Source organism: Eupeodes corollae, chromosome 1 (assembly GCF_945859685.1).
Source record: "Eupeodes corollae chromosome 1, idEupCoro1.1, whole genome shotgun sequence".
Classification (NCBI taxonomy): Eukaryota; Metazoa; Arthropoda; class Insecta; order Diptera; family Syrphidae; genus Eupeodes; species Eupeodes corollae.
In genome coordinates, this window is record NC_079147.1 from 5,544,401 (window position 1) to 5,570,334 (window position 25,934).

General features: G+C 35.6%; 1 protein-coding gene across 2 annotated transcripts in view; it reads left to right on the plus strand.

Moving 5' to 3' along the window:
• Positions 1-21,736, plus strand: part of LOC129939869 (muscarinic acetylcholine receptor gar-2) — a 128,640-nt gene extending 106,904 nt beyond the window's left edge. For both annotated transcript variants that reach the window (XM_056048048.1, XM_056048047.1), the window contains 3 exons: positions 12,107-12,548; positions 18,901-19,310; positions 19,390-21,736. In XM_056048048.1, the coding sequence (XP_055904023.1) occupies positions 12,424-12,548; positions 18,901-19,310; positions 19,390-21,506 (2,652 nt within the window). In that variant the 5' untranslated portion in view covers positions 12,107-12,423 and the 3' untranslated portion in view covers positions 21,507-21,736. The remainder of the gene's footprint in view (positions 1-12,106; positions 12,549-18,900; positions 19,311-19,389) is intronic.
• Positions 21,737-25,934: the final 4,198 nt, after the last annotated feature.

A 25,934-nucleotide genomic window follows, 5' to 3' on the forward strand; every position in this document is an offset into this window, starting at 1 on the left:
TCGCCAACTGACTGCCATTCATTTCGGAACGTGCGTCTTCGTTGTCGCTGTCATTGTCGTTGTCAACATCTTCCTAGTCGTCGTCATCATCGTTTTTCTTGTCCTTCTGTCAAGGCGAGCTAGGCGGGTCGATGTCCTTCTCTAAAGCCAGCTATTCCTTTAGGCAAAACTTTGCGAGCAAAGAAGAAGATTCGTTTTAGCAGCCATTCAAAATAGGTACAATAAACATAAGTAAAATATCGCATCATTGTCATACACAAAGATTATCCGTATTATTGTTTCAAAATAGTCTCTCATCATGGAATGGATGGCAATGCCAAACGTTTGGATAAGTTACATAATCTTGTTTGCTTACTTATGGGAGCTTGGTAAAGCCCGAAGGCATGTCAGTCAATTTAACGATCTGGGAAAATATTGGCTCTTACGAAACGCCTACAATGTAAAAAGAAACCTTTTATCAGATACGAACTTTACGAACATAACCGATATCCGTTGGGAATATTGGTTCTATTTTTTGCTGTGGAGAAATGGAAATGGCTATTGACTTAAATCTGAAAACATAATGGTGTAAAAGGGTTTAAGGACTTGAGGGATATGAAATGCTGATTTGGTTCTTTTTTTGTCGTCAATTCCACAAAGATTCGTTTGTAAAGTTAAAATTAAAATAAAAAAGAAGGAGAAGAAATAAAAACAAGTTCTTATCCTTCTGTCTTGTCCTCTACAACAAATAGGCTTGGATGATTTTAGTAATATTATGTTAATTGAATTTTTTAATCAATATACTAGTATTCGTACAATTTTGTTTAAAAAATTACTTCATGACGTAGGCAGATATACATAATCCTTTTTTTAATAGTAACATGAATAAAAGACAACATCATTCGAATTTCGAAAAGGGTTGGTTGTCAACCCGTTCTTGATGTACATATATTCCTAAAATGTTTGTTAATCATGTAATTTCTCTAGACTATATACAACTGCGATTTTTTTAATTCCATTAAAGTAAACTGCAAACTTAAATTCCTACTAGGGGTATCATTTGACAAGCAAAAATGTATCTGCACTCGTACATTTATATCTTTCTAAAACTAATTTTAAAATCTGGTTTTAACGTAGCATCAAGTATTTTTGAGCAATTCATACTCAAAGAGGTTGTCAAAAATGGAAAATCATTGCTCAAAATGGTGATTGTTTGTGTTTTTTAGGGTCACAGGGAAACAACGTAATCCACTTTTCGTATTTGTATTTGATAGACCAGTTAATAAAGATTTTCAACTCAAAAAAATCCTACAGTTTTTAAACTTGGGATGTCTGGTGATGACCTAAAAAAAAGTCCCCAAGAATCCGAGATAGAGTCGTATCAAAAAATTTTATTACACAAAATTAAAGCTCATTAAATGTTATAAAAAAGAGTTCCAATCATTTTGTTCGTATCTATTATAGTTTATAAAATAACTCTAGCGATAGTGAAGAGAAACATAAGTTTTTTTTCCGTTTTTTTTGGGTTTATTTTAAAAACTATTTGTCGTATAATAAAATAATCTACAAATATAAGTTTATTAAATTTCTAAAAGAAATATGATACAAATTTTACACAAAAAGAAAGCTTATTAAATTCCCTAAAAAAAAAATGGTATGCATTTTTTCGTGTCTGTAATTGTCCACAAAAACTACTGTAGTATTCAATGTTTATGTCCTTTTTTATTTCTGGAACTAGTTGGCCCATTATATGGCTTGTTGCCTGCATGCCTAGAGAATGAGCATTGTAGCAAGTTACTTCATTATCTCCAACGATTCCGCTCGCTATTGACATCATTTCATTTGTGACTGGAAATGGAGCATAACTTTATAACCAATTTGACAGCTTTGCAATGTATGTATTATCTCTAATTTTATGTGCCTCCCCAAAATCTTCATGTTGCTCACTAAAAGAAAAAAAGAAGAAGAAGAAAGTGAATTCTTCGAGTGATGAGAAAATTTCATGAGAAGCAGTCAGCCCCGGAACCCATTTGTTAAGTACACTATCAGTGATTCCACGCCTTGGTAGCAAGCCACCCATACTCTTCATTCCATGTATTAGAGTTTTTTCAATCGATTGGTCCGACGTCACCCCTGTCCAAAATCGGTCAGTTCTTCTCTTAGTAAAGTAACCCTCTTGCACAATGTTTTTAAATTCATCTGGGGTCATCACAGAAGGCAGTTTTATCATGTCCTGCAAATACAGGTGTAATGATTTGGCGTACGAGAAGTGTCCGACGGAATGGAAATATGGAATCATATTCTTCAAACAGTTAATATGGCCTTCCAATCGCCAGACCGCTAAGTGTGAATAAAATCTTTAAGCAATGTAATCAGGTTACACAAGTGAATCTATCAGGCTGCTGTTGTTTCATTAAATTTGAGTTTGGATTTTTGGGGACTTTTTTTGTGTTATCACCAGGTGTCGTGGCCAACTTTTAAAAATCTGCCTTACTACACTTCACAATTTATATTTAGTATTGTTAAGAGAAAGCAAGCGTTTTCGTTTCCCTGTTTTGTAAATCCAGATTAAAGACTTTCCTTAACTGTTCAAATACTTATCTTTAAGAATATAATTAGGTATTGACAACCGTAAGGATTTCTGAAAGCTTTGAAATTTCATAAAAATGTTATAATCAACTCGAAAAGATAGAAAAATGTACAGGGTGTTTAAAATTATTTAATGGGGTGAATAATTCAAAATGATAGGAATTGTTAAGCAATGTTCAAGATTAAGTTAAATTAAAATAAATATAAAAAATTATTTTCAAATGAGTATAAGTAGAAAATAAGGTATGTTCAAAACTTAACAAGTAGAGTACAGTGCTCTAAGCCTTAAAGAATCAAACTGTTAGTTTGCCAAACCCTATAGACATGGTGACACTAGTTAGTTCTTATGCAAGGAACACCGACTACTGCTCCCCTACCTTGAAACTTAGTATAGATTTTAATGTCGGCAAGGATTGAGAGGATGGCAAAGCTACGAAAGACTTCGATACCACTATCTTAACTGACGGTTCAAAGATGGAGTGGAATCTTCTCTGATACCCGAAAAGTCTCTAAGTTTGTCGGTCTGATTGTGCCATTGTAAATTACTAGCAATCAGATAAGCATGCAAAATACTCAAATCAAACTTAAACCAATATAGAAACGCTGCTTTCTGCGCTGACAGGGGCTTTTATGGCTATCAATTTGGCCAAAACATTCTCTATACTGGTCCAACAATGTCGGTATGAATTATCCAGCCTTAACATCAACATTCGTGTCACCGTATTTGCGTTCCAGGTCATAGTGGCATTGATAAAAATGAACGGGCGGATGAGTTGGCCTTCAATCGTCCCTTCATAGCTCACTTTGCGGAAAGGGTAAATATTCCTCTGGAGCTAAAAAGGGCAACATTTTCTCAATTTTTCGGACAGAATCCAACCGCTGGTGGAACGTGGAACATTCTAACGGACTGTACCATATCCAGGTAGATAAAGCCTACCTATAACAAAAACCGTTCAATCGAACTTTTATGTAAACCCATACATTAAATAGCCAGTATCACTGAAACGTGTACCGGACAATGCCCGATAGTAGAACATGCAACAAGGCTGGGTATCCCTACCAATATGCGCGATGCGGAGATCAACATAAAGGGGAAACTGTGATTCATTTTTTACCAAATTCGCGTACTATTTCTTGTAGATTTAATATTTTTATAAAAAAACGGCCTGTTTGATTTTTATAAAAATCTATTGCAGTCGAAAGTAATTTTTTAAAAAGTTTTAGTATTGTTTTTATTAAGGTTTTTATTTTTTTGTAAATAAAACGGTCAATTCGATTTTACTCAAAATTTGCTCGAAGCCATAATCTCAAGTTTTTGAAAAGATATTTGAGTCGAAATTCAATTTTTACCAAGTAATTGAGTAATGTTTTTTTGGTTCTTATTTTTTATAAAAAAAAACAACGATTTTTGTTAAAATGTTATCAGAGATGTTGAAAACGTTATTTTTCGTTGCACAAAATGGTTTTCGAGATAAAATTATTTTTTATTCGTAAAATTTTCGAGGTGATACATTTTTTTTTCAGTTTTTTGATTTATTATTTTAAAAATATTTGTTTTTTTATCACGTCACGATACATAATTTAAAATTTAATTTAAGTCTCTAGCGTTATTGGTTCCTGAGATGTTTTAGGTTTTTTTTTAAATGGCTATGGTAAGAAAAAAACATTCACGCAATTTTCTTGAGAGCCTTTGCATCATCTTTCTGCATTATTATCTGTATAGCAAAATTTATTTGAAGACGATATCTCTTCTGGTTCTATTGCTATGGACGACGAAAAAAATCGTCCCGAACGTATGTACGCAAGCACGCACAGATATTGTTCTAAAAGTCTTTTATTTTGACTCTAGGGACCTTGAAACGTCGAGAAATGTTAACATTTCCAATTTGACAAATCGGACCTATTACAATATCTTCCTATGGGAAGTTAATAAGACCAGTTGTTAAAAGTTGGTCTCACTTTATTTGTGGATTTATTTTACCCCACCTCTTATTTTTTATTAAATATTATTGCAAGAAAGAAATTAGTAAAAATAATACAAATCACAATATAAAATGGCACAAATCCACTTATGGGATTAAATTTAATTATAAAAATCTGGAAGAAGAACATGGGCACGAAAACTTATGTGTTAATCTCATTTCAAAAGTGTAAAAGTATAACAAATATAAATATTGTTATATTCTACTTCTTCATTTGAGTTTTTTTCATGAAATTATTTAATTCACCAAATTCTAATCTTTAAAATTAAATTATTGTCTTAGGCAGCATCAAACAAAACGTTTTTTATTCGATAGTCAAGTAAGTGCGTAATAATTATAAGAAAGTGGAAAATTGTCGGCACCGACCCTGGCGCTAGTTCAAAACAGTTTTGTTGCATTCGGTATGTTGCTCGTGTTTTGGACAAACATCACCAAAGCAATTTTGGGCATTAGAAATTTCCACCTTAGCTATTTCAAAGCACGTGTTGGGAATATTCAAATCAAAGCCAAGGTACGCGTTTACCTTCTTTTTACGTTTTTTAAACAATTGCTTCAATAGCAAATAATGTAGGATGCATTAAAAAAAAGTGATGAGGACTCGCAGGAATGCTTCTAAGTTATGCGTCGGCTTTTTCAGTTCAGGCTTATTGTCTTTTTCATCAGCAATTTGATTCGTGGATAGCCAGGAACACTTTTACCGTAACTATTATCAATACTTTAAATTATTTGTTTTTTTTTTTGACGGAAAACTTTATAAAACAACGACGATAACTTAGTAACATGGAAATAATATAAAAGGAATCTAGGCTTTTCTCATATGTTTAGCCACGAAAGCCTTTAATTGATTTTTTCTTTACGAGATTATTAAAATTTGATTTTCACAAATAATCTCATGAAAAAAACTCAATTGAGTTTAATCACTTCGGCCAAACAAACAATTAAGTGAGAATCAAATATGTATAGCTGTCGGAAATTAGGTAACTATCACCTTAGCGCTTCCACACTCCCTGAATAATGTATGTACCTAATACCTATCTATTTTTCCGTACTATGTGCCTCTTTCAGTTAAGATTTGGGTTTGTATAGGTATAGGTACAAAAATGAAGATCTCAGTTTCCTTCATCAAAATACATCCTGCATACCTTCTCCCGCACCTAAACGAACCCAAAAAATCAATTACATAAATCTATCATAGGAAATACGCTGCTTCCAAATATCAATTCACTCAATATTGAATTTTTCATGGAAAATATTTAAGTAGCAGGCTTCATAATAAAGCCAACACAACAAACCAAGACAAATGCTTTCATTTCAAATCAAAACCATTTTCTTTTCAAAATGAAGAAAACAAGAAGAAAAAAAAAGTAAAGAATGAAAAGCAATATCCGAGTTTTCATCCTATATTATTCGCATAAGAATTTGTGTGTTGTCGTTTTGCTTCTTTTTCTTGGAGGAAAATGTAGGTTTTCGTCTTCTTATCCAAGGATTCCACATTTAACCTTCTTGTATAGGTATATGAGATATACGTTGGTACACATATTTTACTATGTTTGTATACCTTTACAATGGATGTTTGTCCCTAGCGCAATAACTTAATGGTAGCAAGAAATAAAGGTTTTCCATTGAAATTTTCTTCACTTCATCTTTTTTACATTTTGATATACCTTTAAGTTATAACAGACAAGGGAGGGTACAATAGCTTACCTTCATAAGAAACTTTCTTCATTGATTACTCTTGTTGCTTTTTCATTTAGCCTAAGTTGCTTGAGCCTAAAAATCAATTCAAGTTGACAACGTTCGTTGTCGCTATTTTCAATTTACACAAATTTTCGAGAAGTAAAACAATACACCGAAATGTTGTATCTTTGCCATCTCTATAACGATCTACTTCCACACTATTTGCCCCCCATAGGGCACTTGAAGAATATAGAAGGCTTTGATTTAACACCATGGCAGGTCTTTTTCAATCAAATTCATACACATACATACACTGTTCAAAAATCTAAAGACTCGAAACTTTTTGATATTTCTATAACGTTGTAACTTTGTCCTCAACTAAAAGTACTGTAAATCTAGTTTATTCCCGGAGTATCATCCTTCTAAAAATAAACAATAAAGCGATTGTTGAAACTTTTAATATTGTCAAGAATCTGTAAATAAACCTCAAGTGGTTTTTTGGAGCACCTGTCCAAATTTGAGAATTGGTCTCTAGTGTCGAACGAATTAAGGTTTAATAGATTACAGTCAAATCAGAAGCTAAAAGAGAGTCTTGGACCATCGGAGAAACTACAAGCAGACTTGTTGGCATTGTCCAATACTTAATAACTCGACGAAATATGGTCTGCGATATAAGAACTGATAGCTGTTACATCTCTTATGTATCAGCTAGAGTTAGATAACATGAAATTGTTCAAAGTTTATTATTGCATATGATTGGACAATGCTGGAAAGATCAGATTTGAAAGTGTTTATCATACGTTGTAGTTAAAACCCTGAAGGATAAGAATGTGCATCTAAAAACGAATGTGAAGAAATGAGAGTCCTTTTGTCAGCGAAATAATTAAGTTGATTAGAGGTTTCAGCAAAAACTCCTTAAAAAACATAAGGAAAGCACTAACGGAGTACTTGGTGTGCACGCGATTGTTTTGTGGATATATGATTTGAATCCATCTAATACTTTGTGGTCCAAAACATAATTTCCAAAACCAAGTTGTTGAGGTCCTCTCCCACCGGGGTGCGCCATCTGAGTCGCGGTCTTCCTCTACTGCGCCGCCGCGCCGTCCTTCGGTATGGGAATTGAAGACCTTTCGGGCTGGAGCGTTGATGTCCATTCGCTCTACATGACCCAGCCATCTAAGCCGTTAGACTTTAATTCTGATAACTAGGTTAGTGTCGCTGTACAGCCCGTACAGTTTGTCGTTATATCTTCTCCTCCATTCACTCCATTCCATCACGCTTTGATGTCGACGGCTTCAAACGTTCACATATACGGCAGAGAGGATCTTATATGCAATGTTAAGGAGCCTGATGCCTCTGTAGTTGGCTCAATTTAGAGGGTCTCCTTTTTTATGTATCGGGCAAACTATACTGAGATTCCACCCATCGGGCATGCTTTCCTCCGACCATATTTTGCAGATGAGTTGGTGCAGTGCATGCTCCCTACCAATTCATCGCCTGCTGCTTTGAATAGTTCGACAGCGATGCCTCCAGCAGCTTTGTTGGACTTAAGTTTAGATATAGCTATCTTTACTTCGTCGGGTAGGCGGAATTGTTGATCTTACACCGTTCATCATCGCCGTTATATAATTTGGAGAAGTTGTCTTTCCATATTCTCAGCATCTACTGCGGTTCTACTACGATCTTCTCCTGATCGTCTTTACAGGCTTAGTTCGTGAATGGTACCCTTGGGAGGATTTTTTACCTTTTAGTACGATTTACGAACCTCATTCCTGTTGTGACATTCCTCTTTTTCCTCGATCGCGCGCTTCTCATGCTCTCTTTTTTTCCATGTAAGAAGCCGGTGTTCCTCTCTCCTCTTCTGCTCGGAGAGCTCGCGAGCAGCTCTAGTCCTTTTGTGCAGCGCCGCGCCCGCCGCCGTCTTGTATGCCTCTTGTTTCGCTGCGTGCGCTTGCCGGCATTCGTCGTCAAACCAGGGGTTTTGCTGTGGTGGCCGTGTGAAACCTAGCACTTCAGAGGCGTTATCTCTGATGGCGGAAAGGCAATGTTGCCACTGGTTTTCAAGCATAGGACTCCTTAAGAGGTTATTGGAGAATCGATCGGAAAAGGACATGGCAGTCTCTTGCGACTGTAGCCGTCTAATGTCGAATCTTCTTACAGTACTTACAGTTTTGGCTTGGATCGGGATATCCGTAGCCGTACCTTGGCTACAACGAGGTAGTGGTCCGAGTCAATGTTGGCCCCTCGGAATGTTCGGATATCCTGTATACTGGAGAAGTGTCGTGCGTCGATCGCAATGTGGTCAATCTGGTTGACGGTTGATTGATCAGAAGATTTCTAAGATGTGTGAACTGCGTACTAGCTAACAGAACGTCCCGCCCCGCAGCAAAATTGATCAGCCTGAACCCGTTGTCGATGGTGGTGCTCATGTATTTTGTCCAAGAGCTCGAAGAATATATCTTTGGTGTCTTCATCTTTCTCCTTTGTTGGGGCATGCGTCGTGATGTGCTCGCTCACACTGTTGAAATTCAAGACTTTTTGCCTGAGATTAGTTCCAACAACAAATTCATACCCAAATAGACGCTGTCTTTGTTCTCGGTAGCAGTCGCAGTCTTTTAGTTTGCATTTGCCCGGTGCATCCCATCGCGCTTCTTTAATGGCGGTAATATCTGCTTGCAGCAGTTTAGAGCTTCCGCTAATTGTTCGGCTGCACGTGGTCTGTTAAGTGAGCTAACATTCCACGTACATATCCTTAGTTCGTTGTCCTTATTTCGTTTGCGTGGTTTGTCAACAGTGAATCCGTCCGTATCCAAGGCTTGTTCGCAACTAAGGTATTTTTTACGTGGCCAGGAAGTCACCCCGACGGCACAGCCCCCAACCTGGAGGGCCAGATGGGGGTTCCGAATATGTCGAAGAAGCTCTATAAGGTGTTCACTAAGTAGTTCAACCTTACTGGAACTGTAGACGCCACCGTTAATTCCATTTCGGGAATTCGTCCGCTACCGTCTGGATAACGAGTGATGCCTTAGTTGAAACACCTTTCCCCCCTCTGTCGTTTGCTGCCCCCAACAACTTTCTACTGGGGTTGGAACCCAAACTCCAGTTGAGGTACTAGGCACCCGATGTTCACCACGGGGAGGTGAGAGTAGGAGTTGATAGACAGAGGTGGGTTTTGAGAAAAACCTGTGGACGCTTGTGTCCTTTTGATTGCGCAGGTCTGCCATTTGAACATCGGGACACACTAAGGCTACTTTAATGGTCAATTTTGATAAAATATGAGCCTTGGGTTTTCTTCTAAGTTCAATGAAACCAGTTTGAGTCCCTAAGAAAAAGTGAAAGACTAATTATGTTAATATGATTGAAATCGGTGAGAAGAATTCTTCTAGGAAATTCTTGCGTTTTTGAGCTAAAGCAGGGTATGTACAGAGGGATGAAGAATTGTTTCCTCTTCTTTTCCATCGATACAGCTTCTGCAAAAGTCATTTGAGAATAAGCCTACTGTTTTCTTATTAGAAAGTAGCGTCTTGAAGTAACACTAGCTATTACGCCAGCATTAGCCAAAGGAATCAGTTGAACTGTACCATTTCTGGCAAGTTCATCTGTCTTCCTGAATTGTCTCTATGGCCCGGTACCCAGCAAAGCTGAATATTAGAGATAATCGATAATTATGGACTGTTATAAAGTTTGAAGAGACTAAGTCCAGATATTTGATAGCGGCCTGACTATCTGAGAAAATACGGATATCAGATGTTGATATCACGTTTTCTTTAAGCCGAAACGAGAGACTTAATTTATTTGTTAATGAACCATCTGTGTAAAAGTGGATTAGTCTTTCAGGAATGAAATATCATCCCAGAAAGATCTGAAAGGTATAGAAATTTGTGAGTTTTTGTCAAATTGCAGTTGCATGATAGTATAGTCTTTGGGCTATGGAACTGATTCTAAATAATTACGGAATGTTGGAATATCAGAGCTTAGTTTAACAATAACTTAGTTAGTGCGTTGGACTGTCATGTGAGAGGTCTTGGATTCGATCCCTGCCTAAGCCATCTAAAGTTTTTTCACGATTATTGCCTCTTGAGAGGAGTTAACAAATTCTCCAAGAGTAATTCTTGTCATGAAAAGTGCTTTCTCAAATTTGCCGTTCGGATTCGGCTTAAAACTGTAGGTCCCTCCCATTCCTGACAACAGTACTCGCACACAGGAATGGTTGAGAGTTGTCAGTCACTAGGCCTCAACGGACTGTTGCGCCACCCAATTTTTTTTTTATTTAAATAACAATAACTTGGTTCTAATTTGTGAGGTTTAGCATGAGTATTCTCCATAGTTCTTACATTTCAAATTAATAGCTCGGAAATCAGTAAACCAAAATCGAAAATACCTGAGAAACATTACTAAGCCATTTGCACTGAATAGAAACTCCCAAAAATGTCATTGGTTGATTCAGCGTATATGGGTAAGACACATTTATTAGACTTAAAGGCTGCCTAAAAGCTTATTAATTTCGAATTGCAATCCGAAAGGTCAATGGATCTCTTGAAATAAGCGGCATTTAACGCACTAATACTTCGTTTTTACTTGTATTTTTTAACTATAGGTAAATTCAATTTGTTTTCATAAACAAAAACAGATTTTCTCCCCCAAAACAATTTCTTCTAACCAATGACCCATATATAACGCATAAATATTTTACACATTTGCACTGCAAAGAATGACCATGAAAACCTCCGAAGTCGCTTTATTTTGAATCCAGCTGAACCGCTGTCCCGGCAAAAACCTATTATTATTTTCCCAAAAAATCAGAAGTTGGAGATTTCAACCTTCCTCGATAAACATCTGCCAATGTGACCTTTCAAGAAAAAAACAAAAACAAACTTTTTTTCAGAGTGTACAGGCCTAGGTACCCCACTTCTTCTATACGTTTATATATGTTTTGAACTCACACCAAACGACAATATGGACTGGCGATATGGCGCGGCGGGTGGTTTTGGGCTTTGGAATTTAAACCCATTGTAGGTAGGTACATAAGTATCTTGTTCAATGGGTTCGCGTGAATTGCTTCAACTTCATCTAGCTACAGGTATCATCAGTGCCTTTGATTTCATAGCTCAATAAGCTTTCGTATCGATTGCGTTTTGCGTTCGCATCGTCCTTGATGGTATTTCGTTAGCCCGGGATCGTCAGGTGATATGAAGGTAGGCAGGCAAGCAGACTATGGATAGAAAGATACATTTGCGGTGCGATAGGCATTTATTTTTAAACATATAATTGATGTTTATAAAGTTTCCAATAGGACTTCTGGAAGAGCACAAGTAAATATAAACGAAACTGTGAGTTTTTTTTTCTAGTGGGCCCGCCTACCTCCTCCTGCTATCGATTTTTATTTTATGAAATCCCGGCATTACCTTCTTTAACTTCTGAAAACATTCCTATTTAGGCTTCTGTTTTTAACATGGAGCATAGGTACACCGCTCCGCTCACCGCGCCGATAGAATGCGAGTTCGAGAATAGGATTCGACATAGCAATTTGTATGTATTATGAGTTCATACCTCGATTTCCCACTTCCTACCACCATTTTGGCACCTCCCCCCTGTTTCAAGGGCGATGATGGCTTTCTTATGATGGCATGAACAAAGTTGAAGCATGAAGGTTGATTGATTATTTACTATTTATTTTGTTCAAATTGAAAAATAGTCCTTTTTTGAAGTCTCATGTCTCAGCCTAAATTCCTATTATACGTGTACCATATACAAGGATACACACGCGTACCTAAGCTACCTTCATATGCCGTTGTCGTCAATAAATTACTCGAAACATGAATCATAGAATCAAATTTTATTTAATGAATTATTATATGTTTGGTGTATTTTCGTTTCAGATATCAAAAAGGACGTATCCGATTACATAATCCAACTTTAACCACTTATCAAATGGATGAAAACATATCTTTCGGGGCTGTTGGAACGAATTACGAAGGATTCAATTTTGATAATAATAATTCGAAAACGATTTAGGTTAAAGAAGAAAACACAATTCGAATTGAGGAATGATGTAGCTGTTGGCTTAAGGTTGTTTTTCCTTTTAGCAAGAGAGGGAAAGAGAGAAAGTTAGTATAGAGTGAGACACAGATTGCAGAGTTTATTAATTCGAGAACGAAGAAGACGATATTAATATTTGGCAACTTGCTGCTAAGTCATGGATCATCGATATGCTGATATAAGCGGCATTGAAAGCTCCGAGGGATATATTAACTCGACATTGGATGCCAACAATAGAACAAATCCGATATTTTCAATAAAACCAGATTTTATAACGCAATGGTAAGAAAATTCCGTATTATTAATTTTGTATTAAAGTTAATTGGGGAGGTATGCATATGAGGAGAAATAAAATTTGAATTAAGTCTTGGTTAAGATAATAGAACATTCTCAAAAAATAACACACTGGATATAAATTAATTACTTTGAAAGAACTTTATTTTAAGGATTAAGATATCAAAAATATCAAAATACCCTCGAAAAGGGTGAGTTAAAAATTGTTTGAAGAACCTTTTGCAAACTAAAATTTAGCAGGTTTGTAAAATAATGCAACTTTTACAATGCAAGTGATTGATGTGAAGTTCCAGCAGTCCTAAAAGGGATTCAATAAATGCAAGGCAAATTCAATGCAAAGTCTTCTACAGGCTTAAATCAATTCAACTGGCTAAAAACTAATTGCATTGAATTTGTAAAAGCTTTGAATATCTTAAATAGATACTTTTCTAAATCCTCAAATTTTATTTTAAATCTTAACTTGTATGTCTAAGGAACTGACTTAGTTAGTTAGTTAGGAAAACTTTTTTTGCGGAATGTAATTTAATAGTTCGCCTCTAACTTTAAATATAGCATTTATCATACTTATGGGGAAACGGTTGAGGAGGCATGTTCGTTCTTGAAGATCTAAATTTAGTTGACTGTAAATCATTCTATGTTGCGAAGGTTGAACTTCCTCTTTAAAACTTTTATACGCGACATAGCTTAACTTATCTCTTATTATTTTAAAATTTTCTTTAAGATCTGAAAGGCTTATACCGGGTAAAAACTCGATACTTTCATCTAAGCTAAGAGCCACTCCTATCACTTTTTGACTAGATTACCCCTCGATGACAAAATCTTTTTAAGTACTTTTCTCGGCAGTCTTTCTTGGTTCATTTTCATCACCTTAATAAAGTAGTCAAAATGCAGCTTTAAGGTCCTTAGAAACAATGCAGGATCAGTTGTTTCCAAATGTAGCATATAAATTGGAGTGCAAATTGGTAGCCGAAAAATGCGCTTTAAGAAATACCTGAGGAACCTTTCTACCTCTTTGTATTTGCAATATCCCCAAACTTGCGCGCCATAAAGCATTATAGAAGCTGCTTTCGCATGAACAAATTTTAGCTTTAAACTATGCTCGACACTTTTGTTATCGATTCAACGTTTCCACACAGAAGAAACTCTTTTGGATTCCGCTATCTTGGTATCAAAATGCTTTTTTATGTTGAGGTTAGATGTTATTAAAACCCATAAGTATTTGTACTCTCGACCAATTGCTACATATTCCCGTATATATCCACTTTTCATTATTTGCATATCTTCCATCTCCGGTCCGAAATATCATAATTTTACACTTCTGTAAATTATCTGACAGATTCCAATTATCAGAGTATGTCTCCAGTCTGTTCACCATACAAATATCAGTCCTGGTATCCAAATACTTCCGAACTGGATTCCTCCTCCGACCTCCTCCAAGCAAATAGCAGTGTGCTAAACACAAAGCCTTGTTTAACTCCCATTCTGTTCAGATATATATTCCCCATCCCATACGTAGGCCACATTTTCATACATTGCTCTGATAAGGGTAACGACTTTACTTGATACTCAAAGCTTATAAAGCTTATAGAAAAGCGTTTCACGGGCGATTGAATCAAACGCAGCTCGAAAATCAACAAAAAATGAGTAAAGTTTTTTTTGCTTCTTTTGAAGTCCTCTGCAATGTTTATCAAACTGAATACTTGGTCTATAGTTGAATAGCTCTTTCTAAATCCTGCTTGAAATGCATTAAGAATTTTCTTTTCTTTGGTCCAATGTGTAAGCCTGTTTAAAATTAGAGTACCGAAAAGCTTTACGGACGAATTCAAGAAGAAGATGCCCCTATAATTTTCCGGTACATCATAAGACCCTTTTTTGTGTAAGGGGTATATTATTGACCTCTTGAAGCTTTCAGTGACGTCTGCGCTTTCAAAAATCGTCTTGAACTCCTCTGTCAATACGGATAAGAATTCTATGGAACAGTTCTTAAAAAACTCTACTGGAATTCGGTCTTCACCCGAAGTCTTACCCATTTTGACATTTTCAATTTCATTTTTTAGCTCACTAGTCGATAATGGTGCATCAAGAAATTCATCTTTGAGCTGCGTGCTATGGAAGCGGTGCAAATTGCGGCGCGTTGAGTAATTTTGTGAATAAAATACGGAGTTCAGACGCATTCAGTGATTTAGCAATTAAATTGGTATCCTATTTTGAATATTTAATCTATCATAACATCAGATCAGTAATTATTTTAATATTTCCATAATGAATGCTTCCATAATTGAGTTTTCTTTAGCTTTGGCGTATTATAAAGAAAATGGAAAGTTATTTTAGTTAATATAACAAAGAAACTTTGGCTCTAGAGATTTAAAGGGTTCGTACTTTAAAGTTTTGAGTGATTTCCTTACTGAAAACTTCTATCATACAGTATTTTATTAGACTATTTCAAGAATGAATTGGTCAAAGAATTAATGTCAGTAATTTAAGTTAGCTTGAAGTGTTGCTATCCCATCTTTTCCATTATATCATTTCACAGTATAGTTTTTACCTGGAAGTAGAGTCAAGTTTAAAGTAATTTAAAAATTATGTGAACCAAAAGCTTTATATATGTGCAATTCGAGTAAAAAACGTAACTCAAAATTAAGTTTAATCGATAAGTGTGATCAGTTGGAATTCCTTTTAGCATTGCTTAACTCCCCAGATACTTTATAGTCTATCAGTCATATTTAGTTGAGCCCAATTCATAAAGGCTCTAAGCAAGATATTAACACATTTAGTTTAAAATGTCACTATTTAACTTTTCATTCTTTCGAAATATACGCATCATCTACGTGGCGCTTAAAAATAAAAATTAAGTTATTTTAGTAATACTATGACCAATCTTTAAACAAATATAAAGGATTTTAGCAACCATCTAAACAAATGACGGTTACTGGTAAAATGGCGGATCCAGGGGAAGGAGTGGTCGAAGGCGTCTTGACTCCCTCCTGTGATTGTATGGTTTTCCAGTTTGTGCCAAACGTGGTAAGATGGGCTGCACTGTACCCTTCCTGGCGAGTTCATGTGCCTTACAGTTAACTGGAATGTCTCATGGCCCGGCACCCAGCAAAGGTTATTTGATAGCGGCCTGACTATCTGAGAAAATACGGATATCATATGTTGATATCACGTTTTCTTTAAGCCAGGATAAGACTTCTTTTATCGCCAGTAGTTCCGCCTGGAACACGCTACAAAGATTGGGAAGGTGGAAATTTCAGTCGTTCAGAGTACACACCTCCACCAACCCCTTCTTTTGTTTTTGAACCATCTGTATAAAAATAGATTGACTCTTCTTCCAGAAATACTCTATCCTCCCCGACAGATCTAGGAGGTTTAGAAATCTGGAGGTTTCTATCGAATTGCAGTCGGGGGAAGGTGTAGTATGTGTCCTTTGGAATTGATTCTAAATACATAAGAATTAGGGAGTGGTCAATTTTGTTGTTAGTCCACTGCGACTTAGCTTTGAGGCGAATAGCAGACCTTGCAGCTATTTGTTTGCTTAAAATATCAAGAAGTGTTAGGTAGAGTAATTTGTTCAGTTCCGCAGATAGGGTCGTGCGAAGCAATCCGCTTATACATAGGCAAGCTAAACGTTGGACTTTATTTAATTTGTCGTGGTTTTTGCTTTCTCTTAAGCAGTCCACCATACTGCCACACTGTTCATTAAAATCGATCTGATATCCTATGTGTATAGCCAATGCCTGATTCTGGGTTTTTAGCCCCATTTATTACCAATAGCTTTTTTGCAAGAAAAGAGAGTTACAGTAGCTTTTTTGACTCTTTCCTGTGCATTAAGTTTCCAATTTAGTTTTTTATCTAAAACAAGACCCAGGTATTTGGCCTCGTCTGAAAATTTTAATTGGATGCCCTTAATAAAGGGAGGGTTGACAAATGGAATTTTGTATCTCCTCGAAAAAAGACTAAATCGGTTTTATGTTGGTTAGCACAAAGTCCACCCAGATCAGCCCAAAATATTACTTTGTAAGAGTTCTTTTAAGATCGCCCCCGAGCTTGTACTCTTATGCCAGCGTTTTTTCCAATCTTTGAAGCACTCTTAATATTCACTTTTTGATAAATGTCCTTGAGCATTTTCAGGACAAACGCCGAGAGGTTGGCGCATGACTACGGTATTGTTTTGGCAAATGCCATGAATTGTTTTATCATCAATCTGAGCGTTTTTTTTGGATTGCTTCACACAAACGTCAAGGTAATACTCCTACGATCTTGTGGCAAGAACTCTTGATGCACTATGCCATTATAATCTAAGAAAACAGTAAGCCAAACCTTCACTTTTGATCAAAATTGACGTGTTTTTTTGCTCTTGGTGACGTTGGATGCTTCCAAGTGGACGATTGTGATTTGGTTTCGACGTCATAACCGTACATCAATGTTTCATCGCCAGTTATGACCCTTTCAAGCAAACTTGGGTCGACATTGACGTCATCTAACAGCTCCTGAGCGATTTTCATGCGATTGTTTTTTTTTGTTCAAAATTCAACAGTTCAGCGAAAATCGCTAAGCTCATAAAAACACGTCAAACCTTAGTAACTACCAAAGACCAAGTAAACCGAAAATTGCTTCATACTTTAGGGGCTTGTATATTCATATGCATATAAAAATAAAATTGGTGTTTAACTGAGGACTGGACCAAGAACATAATATGAATCGGAAATCAAGACTTATTCCAATCACGCAGCACAAAATTTATCAACTTTTGACCAATAGACGATCCAGTATGGTTATATGAGCCATAAAGCTTATACAGTTAAGTTGTATAAGTAAAGGTTTCATCTAAAGATTTGTTACCGATATTTACCGAGAAGCTAAGAATAATCAGCTAAAATCTTTGTTTATTTGCTAAATCAAATTTAGAAAAACTTTAGTAATGTGTTTAATGTTTTTATAAAGAAGCCTTAAATAAAAGATCGCCAATTTGATATTAAGTTGCCTTAAAATTCCTGAAACTCGTCTTCAGTTCCATATTATTTTTTTGACGCAAATAAATAGTGTAAGGCTTTTTTAAAGTGGTTTTTCTTTAAAAACTGATGTTCAAATCAACTTTTTGAAGTGAATTTGCTTTGGATGCTCTAAAACTGTGATTTAAATACGAATTTCAAGAATATAAATGTTCCAAAAACAACAAAAGTAACACTTTCTTAAAACTAATGGTTTATTGAAAAACAAAATGAACGTATCTAATAATTTAATTTAGAAGTTTTTAATCTTTCGAGAACTGAAGTAAAAATAAATTCTGAAACATGTTATTTATATGTTCTACACAAAAGTTTTTTTCCAACATACATATTTGTTTGCCTTAATTTGATTCAGTTTACTTTTTAGAAGAATTACGTACTTAAACATTTTTCTCTTTCCAATTTTTAAGTTTTGTTGACTCTTTAAGATCAAAATATTTCCGAAAGGTTCACGCAAATCAGTTATTTTTTAAGAATTAGCCTTTCTAGCATCAGGTCCAAATTGCAAGTAAGCATGCTGATAATATTATATATTAATAATAGACTCCTGAAATTTGAGCCAAGAAAAATACGCCAGAAAATTTATTATATTCGATTCTGTTTTATTTTCTTACAAAAAAGATTAAATTTTTCTTGCAAACTTATATTCTTGTAGCGTCCTTTGCATTTATAAAAATTCCAACAAGAACAGAGTATTTTATTTTTAAAAAATGCAATGTTTAATTTCTGCGTGAAAAACACCAAAAAAATCATCTAAAGTATTGTAATAAACCTCTTAAACATGGCATATTCAAAAAAATCTTTGAAATCTTGGTATGTTTTCATATTTAGTTTAAATTAAATAGATAGACCATATCTTGCTAAACGAAAATGTTTCAAAATAATCTAATAATTAAAGCTGTCACTTTAGCCTTTGAAATAGGTAAATGAAAAGTTAAGATGCACATTATGTTATTTAAATTTTGTCAGCCTTCTTTACAGAAAATTTTAAGCACTTTTAAAAAGTCGTATTTATGTTAAGTTTATGGCCCCTCTCCCTCCCTCATTAAAAGTCTCGATCCGCCTTTGGCTAGTGGTATAAATAAATACTTCAGTCCAGATAAATTTTACTGATACGTTTCTTAGCAAATCTGGAAGACAGTTTTTATTTATTAACTCATAAAATAGTCCTAACATCGCTGTAAACCTTTATGCATACAATTTTATGGATCAAATTTGATTGTAAGGGCATTATATACAAACAAAAATTATTCCCCCAATTTTCCATTAATTAAAAATACTTCCCCAATTTCATAGAGTTATTCCTAAAATCAATTAAATATTTCTTCTAGGAGACTACAAAAAGAACGCGAAAACATTTGCAAATCCCTTTACCAGCGCATAGTTAAGCACTCCGAATGTCAAAACTATCTGGCACTCTATCGTTCGCTGTTCGAAAATGCCAATGACATTCCAGGCTGGAGCACCTCCGACGACGACAATACCCTCTATGACAATAAATCAACAAATGTTACTACGGTGACAGGAAAAAATAATTCATCGGATGACGATGGACCTGCATTAGTACTGCCACCTTTTGATTTGTGGCAAACGATAGTGATTGCCGTGTGCCTGGCGATTTGCATTATCCTCACGGTGGGCGGAAATATTTTGGTGCTCCTGGCATTTATAGTTGACCGCAGTATACGACAGCCGAGCAACTATTTTATCGCCTCTTTGGCAGCAACGGATATGCTTATTGGTAAAATTGAATTCGATGCATGCATTTGTATGGTTTGCCTTGAAGTTGATGGTTGTTTTCATTTTCTGTTTCCTTCCAGGTACGGTGTCTATGCCGTTTTACACAGTTTACGTTCTGATGGGATACTGGGACCTGGGGCCGCTTCTTTGTGACCTGTGGCTGTCCGTTGACTATACTGTTTGTTTGGTATCACAATACACAGTTCTTTTGATTACAATTGATCGGTTTTGCTCGGTGAAGATTGCAGCGAAGTACCGCAGCTGGCGAACTAAGAACCGTGTCATTTTCATGGTCACAATAACGTGGATTATTCCAGCGTTGTTGTTCTTCATTTCGATTTTTGGCTGGGAACACTTCACGGGCAAACGCGACCTTCTGCCTGGTCAGTGTGCTGTGCAATTTCTCAAAGATCCCGTCTTCAATACTGCCCTCATTATTGGCTACTACTGGACAACTCTGGTCGTGCTTTTTATCTTGTATGGTGGTATTTATAAAACTGCCTACGAAATGCAGAAGCGCAGTGAGGCGAAGCAACGAAAGATGCAGTCGATGGTGGCTTTGAGTGCAGGCGCTATGACTGGCATGGCTGGCCGCGCCGCAGGCATTGGTATCACTGATGGATGCGCCGGGCAAAAGGCAGGCAAATCAGTTGCCGCCGATAGTTCAATTATACCCGCATCCAATCAGACGTCATCGACTTCCTCTGACCAGAAGGAAGTTCCACCAGCTGCTCGGAAGGAATCGGCTTCAGGGGAGAGGCAACATTCAACCGACGTAGGAGTGAAAACTGAAGATAAGACAAGACGTGACGTTACCGAGGCTGAAAAAAGTGAACGCTCTAGTAGTCCTGCTTTCGATTCGGATGACGAAAGTTCCGTTAACCAGATTCAAGCCACCAATCAACAGCAGCAGCAACAACAATTAGCCATGCTGCGGAAGCGCTCGTCAATCGGTCTTGTTTTTGGAGCGCAAGCGGCTCTCATTGCCACCCGCAGTAAAGGTAATGTTATTTCCAATCCCCTGCCTGAGGAAATCCGCTTGAAATCGGATGCAGAAATTCTGTCCTACATCCCAGAGAATCTACAAAGTGATGACAATAAAGGCTCTCCACTTTCCCCAGTCGACATTGATCCGATTGAAGTGCCCAAAGAACACGTAATTCCATGCCTCGTCCAAGCTATCCTTCCTCCACCCGAAGGCTTCCAATGCAACTCACCTCTATCCGAAGGATCTGATAAACAACTGGGAAGTGCTACAAGCGACCTAACAGCCACTTACTACGATGCCATGAAGAGCATGGACGGTGCTGACCTGCGCTACATGGATGAAAGCTCCATAATTCTCCCCTCGCCGAACCAAGAAAGTCTCTCGACATCCTACAGCTTCCCCCCACTTAAGTTAGCACCCGTTAATGCAGCTGCCCAAGCCAATCAAAATGTCACCAATCCAACGCTCCTGCAAAAGGCTCTCATCCGAGCAGCTGCCCAAAGCCAACATGCACCCCATCACCAGAACCAGAACCCCAAACCCAACTCCCAAATAGAATCTGAAACTAATAAAAATAACGATTTATCTCATCCAGGAACAAGCAAGGACATGAGTGTTAAGATCTTGGAAAATGTCCAAGAGGTGACGACGACCGTTACAACAACACTGGACTCTAAAGCGACTGCAACGAAGCCCCAGCCAGTTGTAACCTCCACCAACAAAATAGACTGCAACACCGACAAGGAACCCTCGAAGGCTGCACCCAGCACGAGTTCCGGTTCCACCTCCATCGGAGGCAAGCCCACGCAAACTGACGAAGCGTCACCCGCCACCGGCATTCAATCCAACCGAACTTCGAGCAAGCGGGACTTCATCCGCTCCATCGGCCAACACCTAAAGGGCAGAAAGAAAATCCCACTCAGCATACGGAGACAAAAATCCAAATCCGAGAATCGAGCACGCAAGGCCTTCCGCACAATCTCATTCATACTCGGGGCATTTGTAGCTTGCTGGACACCATATCACGTGCTGGCCCTGGTTGAGGGCTTTTGCTCCAACCCACCTTGCACCAACGAGCACCTCTACATGTTCTCTTACTTTTTATGCTACGCAAACAGCCCCATGAATCCCTTTTGCTATGCCCTTGCAAATCAACAGTTCAAGAAAACCTTCACTCGCATCCTCAAGGGCGACCTTCACATGACGTAAACGACAAACAAATATACAAACATTTTTAACATATCTACATAAACATTTAAAACAAACAAATTACAAAAAATCGTTACATCTATAATTTTTTGGAATATAATAATCAAGTCAATTGTCAATTTGAAAAATTAAAAAAAAACTAACAAAATTATTAAGTAAAATTATATATACATGCAATTATTATTAAAAACAAAAAAAAACAACAACAAAATATCAAAAATATATTTTTAGGGTTAAATTGTAGAAAAATTATAAATAAAATATTGAATAAAAAGTATTTTTATCTATAGATACTCATATGAAAAATATTTTAAACAAAAAAATAGACAATAAAATTTTAAAACTTTTTCTTTTCTATAAAAATAAATAATTAAAAATAAAATAAATAAGTTATTATATTTAAAAAAATAAAGAAAAACAAAATAAAGCCAAGTATTTTCTACAAACAATTAAAATTAAAACAAAACAAAAATAAGAATTAAACATTAAGATGAACACGTTAATGGTTATTTGCACTTTAAGGTAAACATTTACGTTTAAGAAAATTTATAGAAAATAAATTATTTAAATTACTTAGAAAAGAAAAGAATAAATAATATATATCATGTAACTATATATTTGTGATATTATTTGTTAAGAATTTTGAAAATTTATTTAAGTTTTAAACACGTAAAGAATTTATTATTGCTTCGTTTTTATATCTGAACGTTGTTGGTGCAGAAAGCTACAGAATGTTCTTTGAGTAGATGAGATGAAATTTTTAAGTTCAAATAAAGACTTTTTAAAAGTTTAAAATATTAGTTTAAACATAACTTTTGTACTTTTATTAATTGTTGTTAATATTTTGTATTAATTATATTTAGCTTTTATATTTTTTTTATTATTTTTTATTCTGTTTATTATTTAATTTATTTTTTAATCAGATTTTCTTTACTCATTAATCTTTATTATTTTAATTTTATTTGGAACGAACTTTCTTGTTTGTAAATTTTAGTTTTCGACTGCAAATAAGTGTTTATTATTTTTTGTTTATAAATTTGCATTTGAAAAGTAGAATTCAAACGAACAAGAATTTGATTTCCACTTTTCTTACTAAATATAAAATTATTTTTACAATCCTTTTTTATTTTAATTTCCATGTTAACTATGAAAAAGGACAATTTTGGCAATTTTCGAGCACTCAACATTCAGAATAATATTTCTCCTTCTGCTTTTAATATGAGCCCCAAAGCAGAAGGAGATAATAATTTATTAAAAATGTTATAAACAGACAAACAAACATAAATTTGAACATACTCACAATGTTGACTAATATATCTTTTGCATTTTTACTAACTTATGGAAATATCATTAATAAACATTATGTCCAAAGTTTTTGGAAAAATGTGTTCAAATATTTAACAAATATATGGTCATTCCATATTTTCATCATTATGTAAATGTATTTGCATATCCATTTTTTATTTTTGAGCAGGTATTGTAACGGTTATATCCGAATCAAAATTTAAATAAATTAAAATAATAATGTTTAATTTAGAATAAAAAAAAATTAAAATTTGTAAATTAAAATAGGTGTAATATTAAATAAATAAAAATAGAATACAAATAAAAACACCAGAGACTATAAACCAAACATTAAAAACAAAAATACAGTGTTAAAGGATTAATTTCCGTAATTCAATGAGATTGTTGTAAACAAAATGCAAAACAAAATAAATTTAGAAGATAAACGTATTTAGTACAATAAATATTATGGTATTTGTGTTTTTCTTTACATATAGCCACAATCATCCACATATGGACCAATCATTCTAAACTCAGGACGGCTTACCGAAATTACGCGTTTAAAACTTAAAATAAGCAAGAAAAATAACTTTTATGTCTTCTCAAAAACTACGATTTATTTGTACGGAATTCAAGTGAAAATTCCATTTTTTTGGAAGTAACTCATTGTTTTTTTTTAGGTGTAGGTGTAACACGCGTACATTTATAGGTTTTAGCGAATAATGTTGCTTAATTGAAATGTTTTAAAAAGGATTTCGGGCAGCGGTGTAGTGGACCATTTTTAGCAGAAATTTGTCTAGAAATAAACATGTAGTATTATTCTTTTATAATCTTAATATTGAAACCCGTTGATAGCAAATTTGTTGGTAAAATTGATGTTTTCGAACCGCTTTTTACTTTCTAATTATGGAAATGCATTTAAAGAAAAATCTTACATTTTCCATACACGCACTAGAAGTCAGGAGGTATGGAAAGCAACTTTCCAGCTGCCAATATGTAGTGCGGGTTTTTTTAGAAGATAACTATAGGTTGGCAGCACTATTTTAACTGTCAGATATTCGGTAGTTTTAGACAACATAATGGATTTCATTTGAAATCAACTGCATTCTTTTAAAGTACGTTTTGACAAAAGAAACTAATTACGTTCTTCAGAGTCATAAACTTCAAGCTCGGAACATTACTTTACTAACACTCACCTTCAGTTGATTGTGCAAAATCTACCAGAAACGTAATTGTCTACAAAGCATTATAAATAAAACATCAAATGGAATTGTACACAAAATAAATAAATCACAGATTTATAAAGTACAGCTTTCAGATGAAAGAAAAATTATGATTAGCTGTCATTTTTACATGAATGAAATTGGCTTGATAGTTAGGTGATATATCTTGACTAAATTTCCAATGAAGTTACCTTAATTGGAAGGCAAAGGGCAGGTTCAGACAACAGAAGGGACTTTATGGCTGTGTTTAACCTCGTGTTGGATAGGGTATTTTGGATAGGTGGATTTTTAGATACCTTGTTGAACGAGTTGGATAGCTGTATTGAGATAGCTGTCAAAAAATAAAAACAACTTTCAGCTGTTCACAAAAAGCAGAGAAACATGTAAGCTTCGAAGTCAACATTATTCTAAGATAAAACATTTAATGATGATGATGAAGTGATAGGTGCGTAACAATTTAATAAATAAGAGATAACCTTGATTTGTAATCTATGTTCAATTTCCTCTTAGTTCAATTGGAAATCTATACGATTATTAATTTACATGCGAAATCTTCGGGTTTAAACCATTTTCGTTTAACAAAAAATTATCCTAATAGAAACGAGGACTATTATGAAGTGACAATATCTAGATATAAAGGGTGATTTTTTTGAGGTTAGGATTTTCATGCATTAGTATTTGACAGATCACGCGGGATTTCAGACATGGTGTCAGAGAGAAAGATGCTCAGTATGCTTTGACATTTCATCATGAATAGACTTACTAACGAGCAACGCTTGCAAATCATTGAATTTTATTACCAAAATCAATGTTCGGTTCGAAATGTGTTTCGCGCTTTACGTCCGATTTATGGTCTACATAATCGACCAAGTGAGCAAACAATTAATGCGATTGTGACCAAGTTTCGCACTCAGTTTACTTTATTGGACATTAAACCAACCACACGAATGCGTACAGTGCGTACAGAAGAGAATATTGCGTCTGTTTCTGAGAGTGTTGCTGAAGACCGTGAAATGTCGATTCGATGACGCCGTTCGCAGCAATTGGGTTTGTGTTATTCGACCACATGGAAGATTTTACGCAAAGATCTTGGTGTAAAACCGTATAAAATACAGCTCGTGCAAGAACTGAAGCCGAACGATCTGCCACAACGTCGAATTTTCAGTGAATGGGCAATAGAAAAGTTGGCAGAAAATCCGCTTTTTTATCGACAAATTTTGTTCAGCGATAAGGCTCATTTCTAGTTGAATGGCTACGTAAATAAGCAAAATTGCAGCATTTGGAGTCAAGAGCAACCAGAAGCCGTTCAAGAACTGCCCATGCATCCCGAAAAATGCACTGTTTGGTGTGGTTTGTACGCTGGTGGAATCATTGGACCGTATTTTTTCAAAGATGCTGTTGGACGCAACGTTACGGTGAATGGCGATCGCTATCGTTCAATGCTAACAAACTTTTTGTTGCCAAAAATGGAAGAACTGAACTTGGTTGACATGTGGTTTCAACAAGATGGCGCTACATGCCACACAGCTCGCGATTCTATGGCCATTTTGAGGGAAAACTTCGGAGAACAATTCATCTCAAGGAATGGACCGGTAAGTTGGCCACCAAGATCATGCGATTTGACGCCTTTAGACTATTTTTTGTGGGGCTACGTCAAGTCTAAAGTCTACACAAATAAGCCAGCAACTATTCCAGCTTTGGAAGACAGCATTTCCCAAGAAATTCGGGCTATTCCGGCCGAAATGCTCGAAAAAGTTACCCAAAATTGGACTTTCCGAATGGACCTTCTAAGACGCAGCCGCGGTCAACATTTAACTGAAATTATCTTCAAAAAGTAAATGTCATGGACTAATCTAACGTTTCAAATAAAGAATCGATGAGATTTTGCAAATTTTATGCGTTTTTTTTTTTAAAAAGTTCT